At 42.3% G+C, this 15,127-nt stretch overlaps 1 protein-coding gene across 5 annotated transcripts in view; it reads left to right on the plus strand.

The window, feature by feature from the left end:
- The window catches only part of IL1R1 (interleukin 1 receptor type 1), a 73,237-nt gene extending 68,034 nt beyond the window's left edge, over positions 1-5,203 (plus strand). For all 5 annotated transcript variants that reach the window (XM_044263743.1, XM_044263746.1, XM_044263744.1 and 2 more), the window contains 2 exons: positions 453-620; positions 1,964-5,203. In XM_044263743.1, coding sequence (XP_044119678.1) covers positions 453-620; positions 1,964-2,382 — 587 coding nt within the window. In that variant the 3' untranslated portion in view covers positions 2,383-5,203. The remainder of the gene's footprint in view (positions 1-452; positions 621-1,963) is intronic.
- The last annotated feature ends 9,924 nt before the right edge of the window (positions 5,204-15,127 follow it).

A 15,127-nucleotide genomic window follows, 5' to 3' on the forward strand; every position in this document is an offset into this window, starting at 1 on the left:
ACATAGATGACCCCACGATCTGCCTTCAGAGGAAAGAAACGATGATTTTCATGCATCAGGGAAGCTCTCCTTTCTCTTTTGTTTAAACCTTGCAAAAAAAAAATTAATACTACGATACTACATAAAAGGAAGAATGGATAGAATTCAAGGCTGAGACACAGGGAAGAAGATAAGACCAGGTTGCTAAGGATAGTTCCCTGGCCAAGAGGAAAAGAATCTCTGCCCATGAGGAGGCCATTCAGTAATAAAGAATACATTCAGAGTGAGACACAATAAAATAGAGACTTGTAGGAGAGCACCACTTTAAAAAGTTACTGTATTTTTGGTACAGCTGCTTCATTCATATGCTCACACACAAATTCATAATTCATTCTGAACTGCATGTTGGGAAGACTGATGTTACCAATTCTTTCCTTTTTTTGGATCTAAATATTTCACATTTTCTCTTCTAGCTTCAGATGGAAAGATCTATGATGCTTACATACTATATCCAAAGACTCTTGGGGAAGGGTCCACCTGTCCCTCGGATATTTTTGTGTTTAAAGTCTTGCCTGAGGTCTTAGAAGAACAGTATGGATATAAACTGTTCATTTATGGAAGGGATGCATATGTTGGGGAAGGTGAGTGTGTCGTGGAAAAGAGTAAAAGTCTTCGTTGTAAAAATAATCAAGAAATTAAAAATAGAGCTTTCCAATGACCCTGCAATTGCACTCCTGGGTATTTACCCCAAAGATACAGATGTAGTGAAAAGAAGGGCCATCTGTACCCCAATGCTTATAGCAACAATGGCCACGGTCGCCAAACTGTGGAAAGAATCAAGATGCCCTTCAGCAGACTAATGGATAAAGAAGATGTGGTCCATATACACTATGGAGTATTATGCCTCCATCAGAAAGGATGAATACCCAACTTATGTAGCAACATGGATGGGACTGGAAGAGATTATGCTGAGTGAAATAAGTCAAGCAGAGAGAGTCAATTATCATATGATTTCACTTATTTGTGGAGCATAACAAATAGCATGGAGGACAAGGGGTGTTAGAGAGAAGGGAGTTGGGGGAAATTGGAAGAGGGGAGGTGAACCATGAGAGACTATGGACTCTGAAAAACAACCTGAGGGTTTTGAAGGGGCGGAGGTGGGGTGGGAGGTTGGGGGAGCCTGGTGGTGGGTATTACAGAGGGCATGTATTGCATGGAGCACTGGGTGTGGTGCAAAAACAATGAAGACTGTTACGCTGAAAAGAAATAAAAAAAAAATAATAATAATTGCTAAAGTTAGGTTTCGTCTTTCTAGAAGGACCATGGTGTAGGTACAGAGATTTGGCCGTTTTAAGAACCTCCTTGGTGGTGTGTGATGGCGATTTTCACATCTATTAAATGCAAAATACTTATTTTTCTCATATTTTGCTGGTAGAATAATTAACTAAGTTTATTTAGTTTTGGAAAACTTCACAACTTGTTAGATCCAATAGTTACTTTCCACCTGAGATAGCAACACAGGAGGGGAAGAAATCAAATGGTTTAAGGTTTTAAAATTTCTACCAAAAATAGATTGAGTCCTAAATGAAATATTCAGCTTTTGTGGGTCAGGTTTTGAGCTGGTCTATAAAATCAGAAACTTCTTTCATCTTAATTAAGATGAGAAAAAAGAGGGGGCATCTGGGTGGCTAAGTTGGTTAAGCAGCTGCCTTCAGCTCAGGTCATGATCCCAGGGTCCTTGGATAGAGTCCCAAAGAGGCTCCCTGCTTAATGGGGGGTCTGCTTCTCCCTCTGCCCCTCCCATGCTCATGCTCTCTCTTTCTTTCTCATATAAGTAAATCTTAAAAAAAAAAAAAAGGATGGGAAAAAAGAGCATTAGAAGACAAAAGGGATGGGATGGGAAGAACCTTGTGGGGTTTTGGTTTGGGAGAGAATGATTATTAATTGAAATTTTTCTCACTCTTGCTGTGCTTCATGTTTTTAGACATTGTTGACGTCACTAATGAAAACATAAGGAAAAGCAGAAGACTGATCATCATTTTGGTCCCAGAAGCAACAGGATTGGGCTGCCTGGGGAATTCATCTGAAGAGCAGATAGCCATGTACAATGCTTTCGTTCAGGATGGAATTAAAGTTGTCCTGCTCGAACTGGAGAAAATCCAAGACTATGAGAAAATGCCAGAAACCATTAAATTCATCAGGCAGAAACATGGGGCCATACGCTGGTCAGGGGACTTTAGAGAGGGGTCACGGTCTGCAAAGACAAGGTTCTGGAAGAATGTCAGATACAATATGCCAGTCCAGCGGCAGCCCCCTTCATCCAAACCCCAGTTTATCTCCTGGGCCACAAGGCCAGACTCTAAGAAAACACTGCAGAAGGAGGTGCAGGTGCCTCTCGGGTAGCAGGGGAGAAGCTTGGCCCAGAGTTCCTTGGGTGACTCCCGTCTTCGGGCATTGTAGGCTGGGCTGTGCCCCCACTGACTGTACAGTCATAAAATGCACCTGTGGCATCCCTTATCCCTGAGGTCCATCTGGAAGCAAATCGTTAAGGGAACAGAATGTGGTGGTGATAGCAGGTCAGCCCAATTCAGAACTGAGGGCTTGGAAATCCTTTTAGAAAGCAACAGATGCCCTGCCTGAGTGTTTGAACTGCTAACAGGCACCAGGACCGCAAATGAGAGGGAAGAACTAGCAGGAAATATTTAGCATCTATAAACGGTTTTATGAAGTTGTCTCCAGTCCAAGGGTGGGGCCGTGGCCCAGTCCGGGTACTGCCTGGTTCCTTGCCCCCTCCCACCCCCACTGACTTTCTTTGGCAAAATGAGACTGGTATTTCACAGACGAGGGTAGGAGAACTTTCCACTTGCTTCGCACTTTTCCATATGCATCGACAGCCAGCTCTCCTTTTCCAAAGACCGCATTTCATTTTACAGACCTTTATAACTCTCATTTCGGTGAAAAGAGGGATTCTTCAGGATCGCATGTTTTTGAAATGACCTTAGCTTTGTGCTGGAGAGAGAGACTGAAAAGCAGGAATTGCAGAGACCTGATCCAGCTCTGCATGCTTCCCTCGCTGGAATGAACATTCTGTACTACCCTCCTCTTCTGCGTTCCACTTGACTCATGGCTTCTTTGGAAGGACAACTTCCAAGTCACTTCCTCCTCCTCTCTGGCACACTCCAGGCCCACAGATTGATTAGCTGTCCTTCATGAAGTGCTGCTCTAAGCTCCTCCTGCTCTTACTAAAAGCCCTCTTCGGGGCTTCTCCTGGTTGAGGAGCCAACGCCCTATTTCCCCCGTCTGTCTGCATGGCTGTTCCTGTCACCGTCCTGCTGTGTGAATTTCAAGTCAGCCTTGCGTGCCTTCACGCCCACCACTCCTGCTCCCTCATATTTGCTTCTCCTCCTGTCTCCTCTGACCAGAATGCCTTCTCGAATTTTCTCCAGCGGACCAGAGTTTTATGAAATTTGAAATTTATTCCAGCTCTCTTTCTTTAAGAGATTTCCCCAGGAAACTGCCCTAGGACACCAGCTCTCTCCTCTGAGTCTGGTAGCACTTAGTCTGTTGGCTGTCACTTTATGAGAAGGCGTTCTGTCTCCAGCCAGAAACTCTGCTCTTGGCTGGGGAGGCTGTGGGTGTGTCTCTCCTTGTCTGGATGCCTTCCAAGTAATTTGCCTACTTGACGTAGATTTGGGTAAGGCTTTCTTATTGAAAAATGCCCACAGATGATCAGATTTAAGTTTCATAATCATCCTAATGTTATAGAGAGAGCAAGTGACCTATTTTTTAAAAAAAATACATTCTTAGTACTGTTGGACCTAGGGCTCAAAATGGTGTTACTGGCTTTGAGTGTAGTAGGGTCTTGAACACTTGACTTCGGGTCAATAAATGTCCCTTTCAGTACTACCCCTAGCACTTTTGTGAGAAGAAATGATTGTTTTCTAGGATGGTGGCTGAGTCTAGGAAGGCTTGCATTTAAGAAACTTCTGAGTGTTGGAATTGACAAAAATCCTGGTTAGGTTTTCTGAAAACTATTTCTGCTTTCATATATTCTTTCCTGAAAGGTAAATATTTCTTAATGAATTAAAAGTGAAAGCAAGTTAGATTTTTGGTATAGGAAACTATTTTTTAGAACTTGAGGGTACTCCTTAGAGAAACCCCAGAAAACTGAAAAGCCAAGTTCACATGCCACTTGCCCCATTTTAAAGGTTGATGGACATGGACAGGCCTTCTGTTTTTTTATTTTTAATGTTTACTGTTACAATTGAATGCAAACTGGCACAGTGTATCCTGTCCCCCACGGTGGTCAGAGCTAGACAGAAACAGAGCTGAGTGCTCTGCCTCTTCACTTTCTACCTGCTTTCTCTTGGATCTGATCTGGCAGCCTTGAGTAATAGCATGGTTTTGGAACTGCTGTTTCCAAAAAAACAGCCTTATTTTTATTTGGCAGCACACACAGGGCTGAGGTTTGGGGCTCTCCTGCCAAAAGGCCTATCAGCTACTTAAAACCTAGGTTGCTGATGATTTTTAGTCTGTCATGTATAAAATACACTTGCGTGTGTTGCGCCAAGGAAACCAATTCTGAAACCTAGACTTAGCAGCAAAGTTGGCGAGAAAAAGAAGGAGCGGGGAGACCGACCAAGAATTACCAGCATTGCACCTGGAGTTCAGGGAGGGACAAGAATCAAGGGAGGTGCCTGGGACCAGGAGGAGCCCCGACAGGAAAGCGCATGTCACCGTGTCACTCCCATTTCCCAGGGGAGGATTCCGGAGGAAGGAGCGACACTCTTAGTTCTCTGGGAACTTCCTTTGTTTTATTGTTTTCCCCCAAAACCTCTTCTAAGCTCTTCCTTTCAGGCCTTCCTCATTAATTAGATTTTACTGCATTATCTGATGGTGGTCAGCCTAAGTGTTTGAAGGGAAGTTTGCCAAGAAAGCCTTTCGCCAGTAGTGAAAACTGGCTTAGCAGAATTTGTATTTTCCTTCTCCTACTGCCTCTTTGTGTATTTGTGATAAAAGAAAAGTTATTGAGCCATTTTTTCCAGTGATATTTTTGATAAGTTATATTTTTACTGGTTAATAATGAAGGGTTTTTAGAAATGTCTTTATACGATTATGAGCAGATACCAAGTATTTTTATACAGTAAAACACCTGATTCATGTACAGCATGTATCACTGGTCAATGGATTGAATTTATTTTCCAATAAAATTGGCAAAACCTGGTATTGAATATTCTCATGAAAATCTGTTTCTGCACGGCCGTATCCTGGGCTTACTGGGCCATACTCCCAGGTCTGATGTAGGGAGGGGACCCCTGGTGCCTGGGGAATTTGGAGGCCATTAGCCAGCCACTGAGTCCTGAATCCCATCTGTAGCTTCAGGGGCAGTCTACCTGTCTGCTTGCTTCTAAAATGGATTAATCATTTGCTGTTTACTAAAGTCAAAAAAGTTAAGGGCAGCATTTGTATGGACTTTTTTACATTTTACAAAGTTTCTGTTGCTTTTCTCCTTTGACACTGGAAGTGAATGAAATCGGCCAACATGGTGTCCACAGCGCAAGTTCACAATGCTCAGGAACTCTAGGGATCAGAGATAGCCCTGGCCCGTCAGTGCTGCTCTGTTCTCATCTCCCAGCTCTTCTCACAAGCAGGTGGCTCTGGCAGCACCCAGGTAGCACGCCCGAGGGAGGCAGGTCAGCCCAGAGTCTGAAGGCCCACCCTAAATTCTGCCTCCTCCTCGGTGTGCAAATGTGGACAAACTATCGGAGCCCCAGTTTCCTCACCTATAAAATGGGTATAATATCTCCTTCATAGAGCTGTATAAGGATTAGAAGGATGAGGTATCTTCTGACAGGCACTGTGCCTGACATACAGCAGGTCCTCAGGAAATGGAAGCTTGGTTAGTAGCAGTTCTATGAATAAACTTCGGTCATATTAGAATCTGCAAATAGAATGGAATTGGATAAGAGAATCTGCAAACCAGAAGTGGCAGCCGACACCTAGGGTAGTGGGAAGTCAAACCATTGGAAAAATAAAGTACAAATGCTTAGATGAAGCTGTGTGACACAGAGGCCAAGAGCCCTGCTCCCATCAACCCCCGAGTGACTGTGTCACCGAGGATTGAGGACCAGCATTACTGTGTCAGCGAGGACCAGTGACTGATGCTCATTCACACTGGCTCTCTGCTGCCCAGGGACTTGAAGGAATATCTGGTTTCTAAAGAAAGGGATTTCACACATTCCTGGAGGATTTCTCAGTAAAAATGAAAAAATGCAAGAACCTCTGAAAATTTGGGGATCAGCTATCCAGAAAACTTGCCTCTACATAATTTCTTATCAGAAACATTCAGAGAGCTTTCCACCAGATTTTGGTTATTTTACCACTTAATATATTTTTTAACAAACAAACATGTCAATGCTAACAATCATCTTTAAAAAATAATTAAAAGTGGGTTTTTTTTTTGAATGAGGATTTTTATTCTCTTTACCAAATAACTTCCTCAGAATACAGTTTGTTTTTTGTTTGTTTTTTGCTCTTTGGAAATGTTTCTTAGTCGGGATGTTATCTGGTAGAAAAATTCCTGGTTATAAATTCCTGCACTGTCATAGTTTTGAAGTGAGAGCAAAGCACTTTGTTGGTTTGTACCTCTGTTTTCTCATCTGTGAAATAGAACTTCCTGTGTTTCAAGGTTTTCATGCGTGGAAAGCCTCTGTCCAGCATCTGAGAAAGAACCTCAAAATATATATATTTTTAATTTTGCCTTTTGATCAGATAAAGCAACAATAAAAAAAATCCATTTATCCTGAATGTATCTTTTTCAGATTCTGGGGTTTTGGGTGTGGAGGGAGAGGAAGGCATATCATCTTTTTTTCTTTTTTTTTTAAAAAAGATTTTATTTATTAGAGAGAGGAAAAAGCAGGGGGAGGGGCAGAGGGAGTGGGAGAAGCAGTCTCCCTGCTAAGCAGGGAAAAAAGCATATCATCTTGGAGTTAACTTCTAAAAATGATAATAGCTTGTATTTAATTCAGTTTTACCAAGTCAGGATCTGGCTTGTTATTTTTAATGTACACTTCATCCTGGAAAAATGCAGGTTTGAGCTGTGCATCGTTCCAGGATCAATTGTAGCAGGTTTCCCAGATACTAATTGAGGGGCTTTTAAATATAGGTATTATAGAGTTATAAAATCAGATTTCCTCAAGCTAATTTGACAGAAGAAAATCTTTTCATCACACATTTCAAGGTAGAATGTGTGAGTGTGGTGAGTTGGGCTTGACGTGAAAGCCACAGGGTAGCAGGTAGCAAAAGAATGTTCTGGAATTGGGATGGGGCCCGTTGTTCCTTTTTCACTGAGATAAGATGCACAAATGGATCACGGCAGTAACCAGAATTCATAAAATAGGAAAAGTAGATCACACCTAAAAAATGTACATGGGGAGATAGGTGAGAGCGATCTTCTTTTGCTGTATCAACATTTATTTTACAGCCAAAATATGATTGTGTGTGTGCGTGTGCACATATTTGTTTTGGGGAGAGGAAGAGTTACAGGAAACAGAGAACACTATGTAAAGTAGGTATTAACCAAAGAGGGCACGGATCTCAAGCAGCACTGTGTGTGGTACAAAAACAATGAATACTGTTACGCTGAAAAAAATAAATTAATTAAAAAAAATAAAGTTGAGTATTAACCTATCAAAACAAAAAACATGTTCATCTTGACACATGTTGCTCAGGTCTTGGCTGAGTAAAGCACACAGACCCTGTGTGTTCACCTTAAGCCAGCAAGAGGAAAAACATGGCCCTAGGTAGGAGGCTACCCCCAACATGAACCCAGCAGTCAGGAGAATTTGTAGCCGTGAGACCAGTGGAGCCTGTACCACTTGAATCTAGATGAACAGGATGTTGTTCTTGAGGCCTGTGCTGGGAATTGGAAGATGAATTGACTGAGAGTGAAAGTCAGTGAAGCTTGTTTTTCTCAGAACCTTTGACCTGGAAGTGATCCCAAGTGTCACTGGGATCCCTCTTCTGGATCAGGGACAAGCTGCACTGATACCATTCCATAGTGTTCCCTGGTTTTCCTTTCACTAAATATAGCCTAAGACTGGGACTCCTGGGACTTCTTTAGTATGCGGGGGCGGGCGCATTGCTTGAGGAACAGCGCCCAAGGGAAGCCACTTCTCCTTTCACTCTATGGTCAGTCAGTCCTGCCTGGTGGCGGCTGCTGTATCTCTCCTCAGGCATCTTACCTCACTTGTCCTACTTAGCCTCAGACAGAGTCGAGCTTCTCGTCACTTTCACAGCCATGCACGGTGGTTGTCTGCTTGAACGCTATTGTTAGAGGACATCCCGTAATCCTGCTTTCTTTGGATTTCTTGTTTCCTAAAACTGGACTCCATGTCCTCCCTCAAATTCCCAAATGTAGGGGAAATATTTTTGCTCTCAAGTTTACTTTTGGATTGTTTTAAAAGTGCTGATGATCTGCCTCACATTATACCAGACACTGAGAACACTTCAAAACCAGAAAGCACTTAAATCTAGCCAAAGAGAATAGTGTGAAGAGATGGAACTTCAGGAAATGAATTTGTACCGTAGAAGGTCTTAAATCCCTGACTAAAATATCTGCTCTTTATCATTCGGAGATGGTATAGGGGAGTTATAAGAGATTTTGGGTGGGAGGACATTCAAGAAATGTTGGCTGGGGGAACCTGATGATGCAGGAATTAGGGAGTAAAGGCTTAGGGAGGCTGTTAGCAAGCGGGGATAGAAATCCCTCTGCAAGTTGTTGGTATTAGAACCATTCTTCTTAAATGAATTGAAAAAAAACTTTTTGTATTATGAAAACAATATTGGTTTGAGAGAATGCAAAAATTTCTAAAATGTACAAGTAAGAAAAAAGCCATTTATAACCTTACAACTTAAAAATACTTAGGGACACCTGGGTGGCTCAGTCTGTTAGGCTCAGAGCATTAGTCATGGTCCTAGAGTCCTGGGATGGAGCCCCACATTGTGCTCCCTGCTCAACAAAGAGCCTGCTTCTCCCTCTGCCTGCTGCTCCCCCTGCTTGTGCTTTCACTCTGACAAATAAATATAATGTTTAAGAAAATAATTACTAACATTTTTAAAAATTTATTTATTTATTTGACAGAGATCACAACTAGGCAGAGAGGCAGGCAGAGAGGGAGGGAGAAGCAGGTTTCCCGCTGAGCAGAGAGCCCAATGCGGGACTCGATCCCAGGACCCTGAGATCATGACCCGAGCGGAAGGCAGAGACTTAACCCACTGAGACACCCAGGCACCCAATAATTACTAACATTTAAAAAAAAAAGATTTTATGTATTTATTTGAGAGAGAGTATGAGAGAGGGAGAGAGTTAGCATGAGCAGTGGGGTTGTGGATGAGGGAGGCAGAGGGAGATGGAGAAGCAGACTCCCCGTTGAGCAGAGAGCTGGAGGCAGGACTCCATCCCAGACTCCGGGATCAAGACCTGAGCAGAAGTCAGATGCTTAACAGCCTGAGCCCTCCAGGTGCCCTTAATTACTAACATTTTATTGTTTGTTGACTGATACAACTGAGATCATTTAATATGTGCAGTTTAATTCCCTAACTTTTCTTTAACTTAGTAAAAATATTTGCCCATGTTACTATTATTTGAGATGTGATCTGAGAGGGACAATTAAATCTATCAAATGGATGGTCCATAATTTAGCTTTTCTGCTTTGATTGGACAGCTAGATTACTTCCAGTTTTTAGCCACTGGTTGTGAAAATGAAATAGTCCACCCTGCCTAAATATCTTTGCCCACTTTCTTCATTATTTGCTTTGCATAGATTCCTAGAATTGGTGGGCTGGAGGGCACTAGATCTTTTCAGGTTCTTCACTAATTGAATTGCATAGATGCATTTGCTTTGCCTTCCCACAGGAAGTATGCAGCACTGAAAATACTCATTTTTAAATCTTCATCAGTTTGATAGGCAAAAATTTATCCTTTGTGATAAATATTTTTTTTGTAAATTAAACAATGAGGTCAAAAGTTTCACTTAGCATTGACATTTGGGGGGGTGACCCTTACCACCAAATTCTTTAAAACTCTAAGGTAATCAGCAAGAGGATTAAGAATGTAGCCCAGATGTTTCAACTCCCAGATAAGTAATCTTTTTAACCAACCACTGTTAACAGATGACATTGATTAAGGATAAATGTAAGACCCTTCACTTACAATAAAAGAATGTGTAAATATAGGTGCGGTAAGATGGCTTAGCAGCAACAAAAGTGAAAAAAAAGTATTTATGATGTTCTCGTATAGTAATTCTAGAATGAATGAATGAATGAGCAAGGTGGGGCAAGAACAAGCCAAAATGGCACCCAAGTCCAGTCAGACCATAGGTTATATCGACACAAGTCGAACATTTATAATTATAGCGATGGAAGTCCCATGTCCTCCATTTGTCAGAGGCCAGGACCTAAGCCAGCAGCTGAGTGGCCTTGTGACCTGGTGGAGTCTCTGGTGTCAGGTACTTGGTCTGGGGAGAAGGACCATTGTAGGAACATAAGCAATATTAGATGTGTGGCAATGTGGAAGACGAGGTTCTTCTTTCTATGGACCTACAGGGTATAAAGATAATCCCTAAGTGGATGACATTTCTTCCTCCCATTCGGAAGGATTGGTTTGCTAGTAGGCCTCTACTGGACTGGGCTGCCATGGAGAGAATGAATTCCTCCCAGTCTAAGCTAAGCAGGGATATGAAGAAATCCAAACAGCAGATGCAAGATTAAACCAGGTGATATACAGCAGGTGTCTCTAGTGGGAGGCAATGCCTGAGCCAGATCAACTGGTGCTGGGCGGGTGTGGGGGAAGGCTGTTATGATTTTGTGTGTGTGTGTGTGTGTGTGTGTGTGTGTGTAACATAAAAGGCCTTAAATTGTGAGGACTTAGAAATCTTGATGATTGCACCATGCAATGCCCCATGTATATAGGAGGGGGCATATTACTCTACCCAAGACAGAGCCAAACTGTAGTCCTATTCCAGCCCTGTGATTTTGTGATTTTCTGAATCAGACTGAAGGTAGACTGAAATTGAGAACAGAGAGACATTCAAGGGTATACCAAATGGGTCCCCATATGTTCATTTCCACCATCATCGACCTAGACCTAACCACATCACCTCTTCCTTGGTCTATTCCTGTAGCCTCTTACCTGGGGCCACGTTTTTCCTCTTGCTACCCCACTCCTCATAACCAATTCTTCACACAGCATCCAGAGGAAATTTTCTTTGATTTTTTTAATCGAAGTATAACCTACATTTGGAGAAGAGAACATATAGGAACAGCTTCATGAAGTGTTACAGACATAATTTATCCACACTGCCAGCATTTAAATTGAGAAAGGAAAATGCCCAACACTGGAACATTTCCATCATGTGCCCCCTCAAGACACATACAGCCCCTGCCCCAAGGGAAACCACCATTCTGACTATCAATAGCACAGATTAATTTTTCCTGGTTTTGAAATTAATATAAGGGAAGTCAAGTAGCATGACGTCTTATTTTAAATCTATTTTCTTTTGTTTGACATCATATATATACATGAGATTCATCTGTGGGATTGATCAATGTCCTTGCCTGTGTTTGTGCGTAGTCACCCCTCATAGCTCCACAGTGTTTATTGTGTGACTCTACCCCTTCTGTTTTACCTCTTCTGTTGTTGATGCACATTTAGGTAACTTCTAGTTTTTGACTGTTATAAATACCACTCCTGTGAATATTCCGGCAAATGTCTTTTCTGTGAGCGCGGGCATGCATTTCTATTTGGTGTATCCTTCAGAGTGGATTTGCTGAGTTAGCATGAGAAGATACCAGCAGATAGTTTTCCTAAGTACTCATGCCAGTCTCTGCTCCACCAAGAGTATGTGACAGCTCCAGTTGTCCCACACCCTCGTCAACACTTAGTAGTGTCTGTTTTTATAATTTTAGCCATTTTGATCAGCTTTTAATGGTCAAAGTGACATTTTAAAAATCTAGATAAGATCATATCTCTTTCCTGCCTTAGACCTTCTAATAGCTTTAAATTTTACCTAGAATAAAATCCAACCTTCCTTCCTCTGGCCCTGTGTATGGTCTAGCTCCAGCCTACTTTGTGACTTCTTTATCCAGGGTTCCTGCTGACTGACTCTATTCAAGTCACACTGGCTTCATCTGTGTTATCTTGAAATGTGCCAATGCTCCCCTCCTTCAGAGATTTTATGCTAGCTGTCCCTACTAGAAGGAGAACTCTCTCCCCAGATAGCTACTTGGTGGGCTACTTGTCGTCAGTTTAGCTATGGGATCTCTTCCTTAGTGAAGCCTTTCCCAGCATGCTATCATTTCATCATATTTCCTACCCTTTATGATTATGTGAATACATAAACCATCTCTTACTCAGTGACTCTCCCATATCTATTGTCCCCACACACACCAGCCACGGGACTGCAAGCTCTGAGAGGATCTGTCTTCTCTACAGCTGTTTCCAGCACTCAAGAATGTCTTCCGGTGTGTGGCAGGGGCTGTGTGAGTGCTCAGTGTGTGAGCCCAGGAGCTAGCTGATCACTGAGCCTGGAGGAGAGGGCCGGCCCGGGACCTCAGGAAACCAAAGGCTGTTGCCCTGCAGCTTCGTCCGTCTCTGGAAGTTCATGTCATCTCAGCAACAACAGCCTGCCATAGCATTGCTACTGTAAAGATTTCAAGTCTCCCAGGGAGGACAAATGTAAGAACATAAGAACCTTAAAGGTATAAAGATCTGGGCAGAACCTCCACCCCCTCACCCTAGCCTAATCTGGGTTTCTGAGCATTTTCCTGTTACACGAGAACATATTTCTGCTTCATTATCCCTGGAGAACTTTACGTGCAGGTTCGGTTCAGTGGGAACTCATTAGATATTTAACTAGAACACAGACAAGCCACTGTCCATTATGTAAAATGTACATTCATAGGTGAGACCTTCGCCACAAATCACTGCCCTGCTACTCTTCCATATATGCAACACAGCCTCGTGTGAGGAGCAACTAGATTGAGGGTAAAATTCAACCAATCTGAACTCAGCAATGCCTCCCTCGCCCAGAGACTGTTGTTTCACACCTGCTCTCAGGATGAAGTGAAGAGTCCTTGGAGGAATTCTTTCACTTGAGAAAATCACAACAACAAAACAAAACAATTGGAAAGAGTCCATTACCCATGGCTTGAGCCTAACGGCATAAAACTTCCAAAAATGTTCCCATTGCAAAAATGTCTGCAATTGGAAAAGACTGTGAGGAGGAGGGGCCAGTGGGAGGATGAGAATAAACCGTATCCTTGCTCATCAAGTTTCTGTTGCTGTCAGACACCCTGCAAGGAGGTTTTCACAAATGACCTCTAATCATCCCTATTTTATAGATAAGGGGCACCTCTGGTGTTTGACTTCCCGGTCAGGAAGAGGGCAATGAGATACATTTGTGCTTCCCTTTGAAGGCAATCAACTACAGGAGGCACTAGAGGTAGGACTCAATGAGCTCTCTGCAAACTGACAAGATGAAAAACTGACAAGCAACCAGGTGGGTAAAAGGGCGACACACACAAGCAATTCACAGAAAGACACATGCATGGATAATGAAGAGAGACAGAGGTGTCCCATCTTCCTAGGAATTAGAGAAATGTAAAATAAAGTCACAAGGTCACAAGATAGCTTCTACATCATTGGGCTAACAAAACTGGCAACGAGGCAAAGTCCTTCTGACATTACCAAATGAAAGGATGAAACTCCTATCCTCTAAAGGTTGTTAATGTGGGGGAAAATGGGGGATTTTTCTAGTACAAAGATGCACCTACCCAAACACACTGCAATTTTACTCTCTAGAGAACCTCTCAAAAATCTGCACAAAAGAACATTATAAAAATATTTACACAGCACTATTTTTTTTTTCACCTAGAGGAAGGCGCGGGGGAGGGGGAGGGGGAGAGGCGGGGGCGGTGCATGAGCAGGGAGAGGGAGAGAGAGGGAATCTCAAGCAAGTTCCCTGCTCAGTGCAGAGTCTGTCTTCGGGCTTCATCTCACAACCCTGAGATCATGACGTGAGCCAAAATCAAGAGTCTGACACTTAACTGACTGGTGCCTGACCACAACACCCGACCACTACACTATTTTTAAGAGCAAATATGAATTTGAAACAATGTCCAAAGGAGACAGTTACATAAATCGCAGTACATTCATACAATGGTAAGTAATACAGTAGTGACCTTGCATGAACCAGAACGACACAAAATATTTACTTATCATACTTTATATTGCTTAAGGGACACATGCGTGCGCATGCGTGTGCGCACACACACACACACACACACACACACATCAGAATGGTAAGCACTCAATAGGATAATAGGGAGAGACACCTATATAGGAAACTTGGTCACCGTGGTTTCTGAGGCTGGGTCTTGATCACATGACCTAGGACTTGTTTTGAATTACTTAGCTGTTAACTATTGCATGATGCTCATTTAAAAGGAAAGTTTTAAATGTGAAAATCAGAGAAGAAGAATAAGGTGATTGAATTCAGGAAGTTCCTGCACAAAACAACAATTTTCTCAGGGCTGGAACAAAGCCAGCGCAGAAGCTCCATAAATAAATTGTTTGAATTTCTTCCTCCCTTTTTCTCATTAGTAAACAATGTTATCAGACTTCTCCAAACTTTTAAGGTAATTGAGAGCCTGCAGTAAATATTTTGGTTTTCTGTTGTTTTTAATTGTAAATTAAAATTAAATTAAAATTAAAATTAATTGTAAATTAAATTTATAATCCTGCCCACCCCCACCTCACATGAGCTCTGCCTTCAAAGCCATGTGCTTTGTTCTCCCTGTATCAGGAAACACACTTGGCATAGAACCCATCCCTGGAAGTGTAAGTTTCTGGTCCAGAGCCTCACCTGCAAAAGGGAAATACCAGAAATGTCCCATAAGAGGTGCTGCCAGGGGGCTGGGTGACCCCCTCAAAACTTCATAAGCTTTGGGGCAACTATACTGATTGGACTTGGCATTCATGCCTATACTCAAACTATAAAAAAGTAAGATATGATCCACATTTGTTCATAAGGTAGAAACTGAAACAGATAATGAAAATTAAGAAAAATTTGGAAATAACTTCTAATAC

The sequence above is a fragment of the Neovison vison genome, chromosome 8, assembly GCF_020171115.1.
Source record: "Neovison vison isolate M4711 chromosome 8, ASM_NN_V1, whole genome shotgun sequence".
NCBI classification, from domain to species: Eukaryota; Metazoa; Chordata; class Mammalia; order Carnivora; family Mustelidae; genus Neogale; species Neogale vison.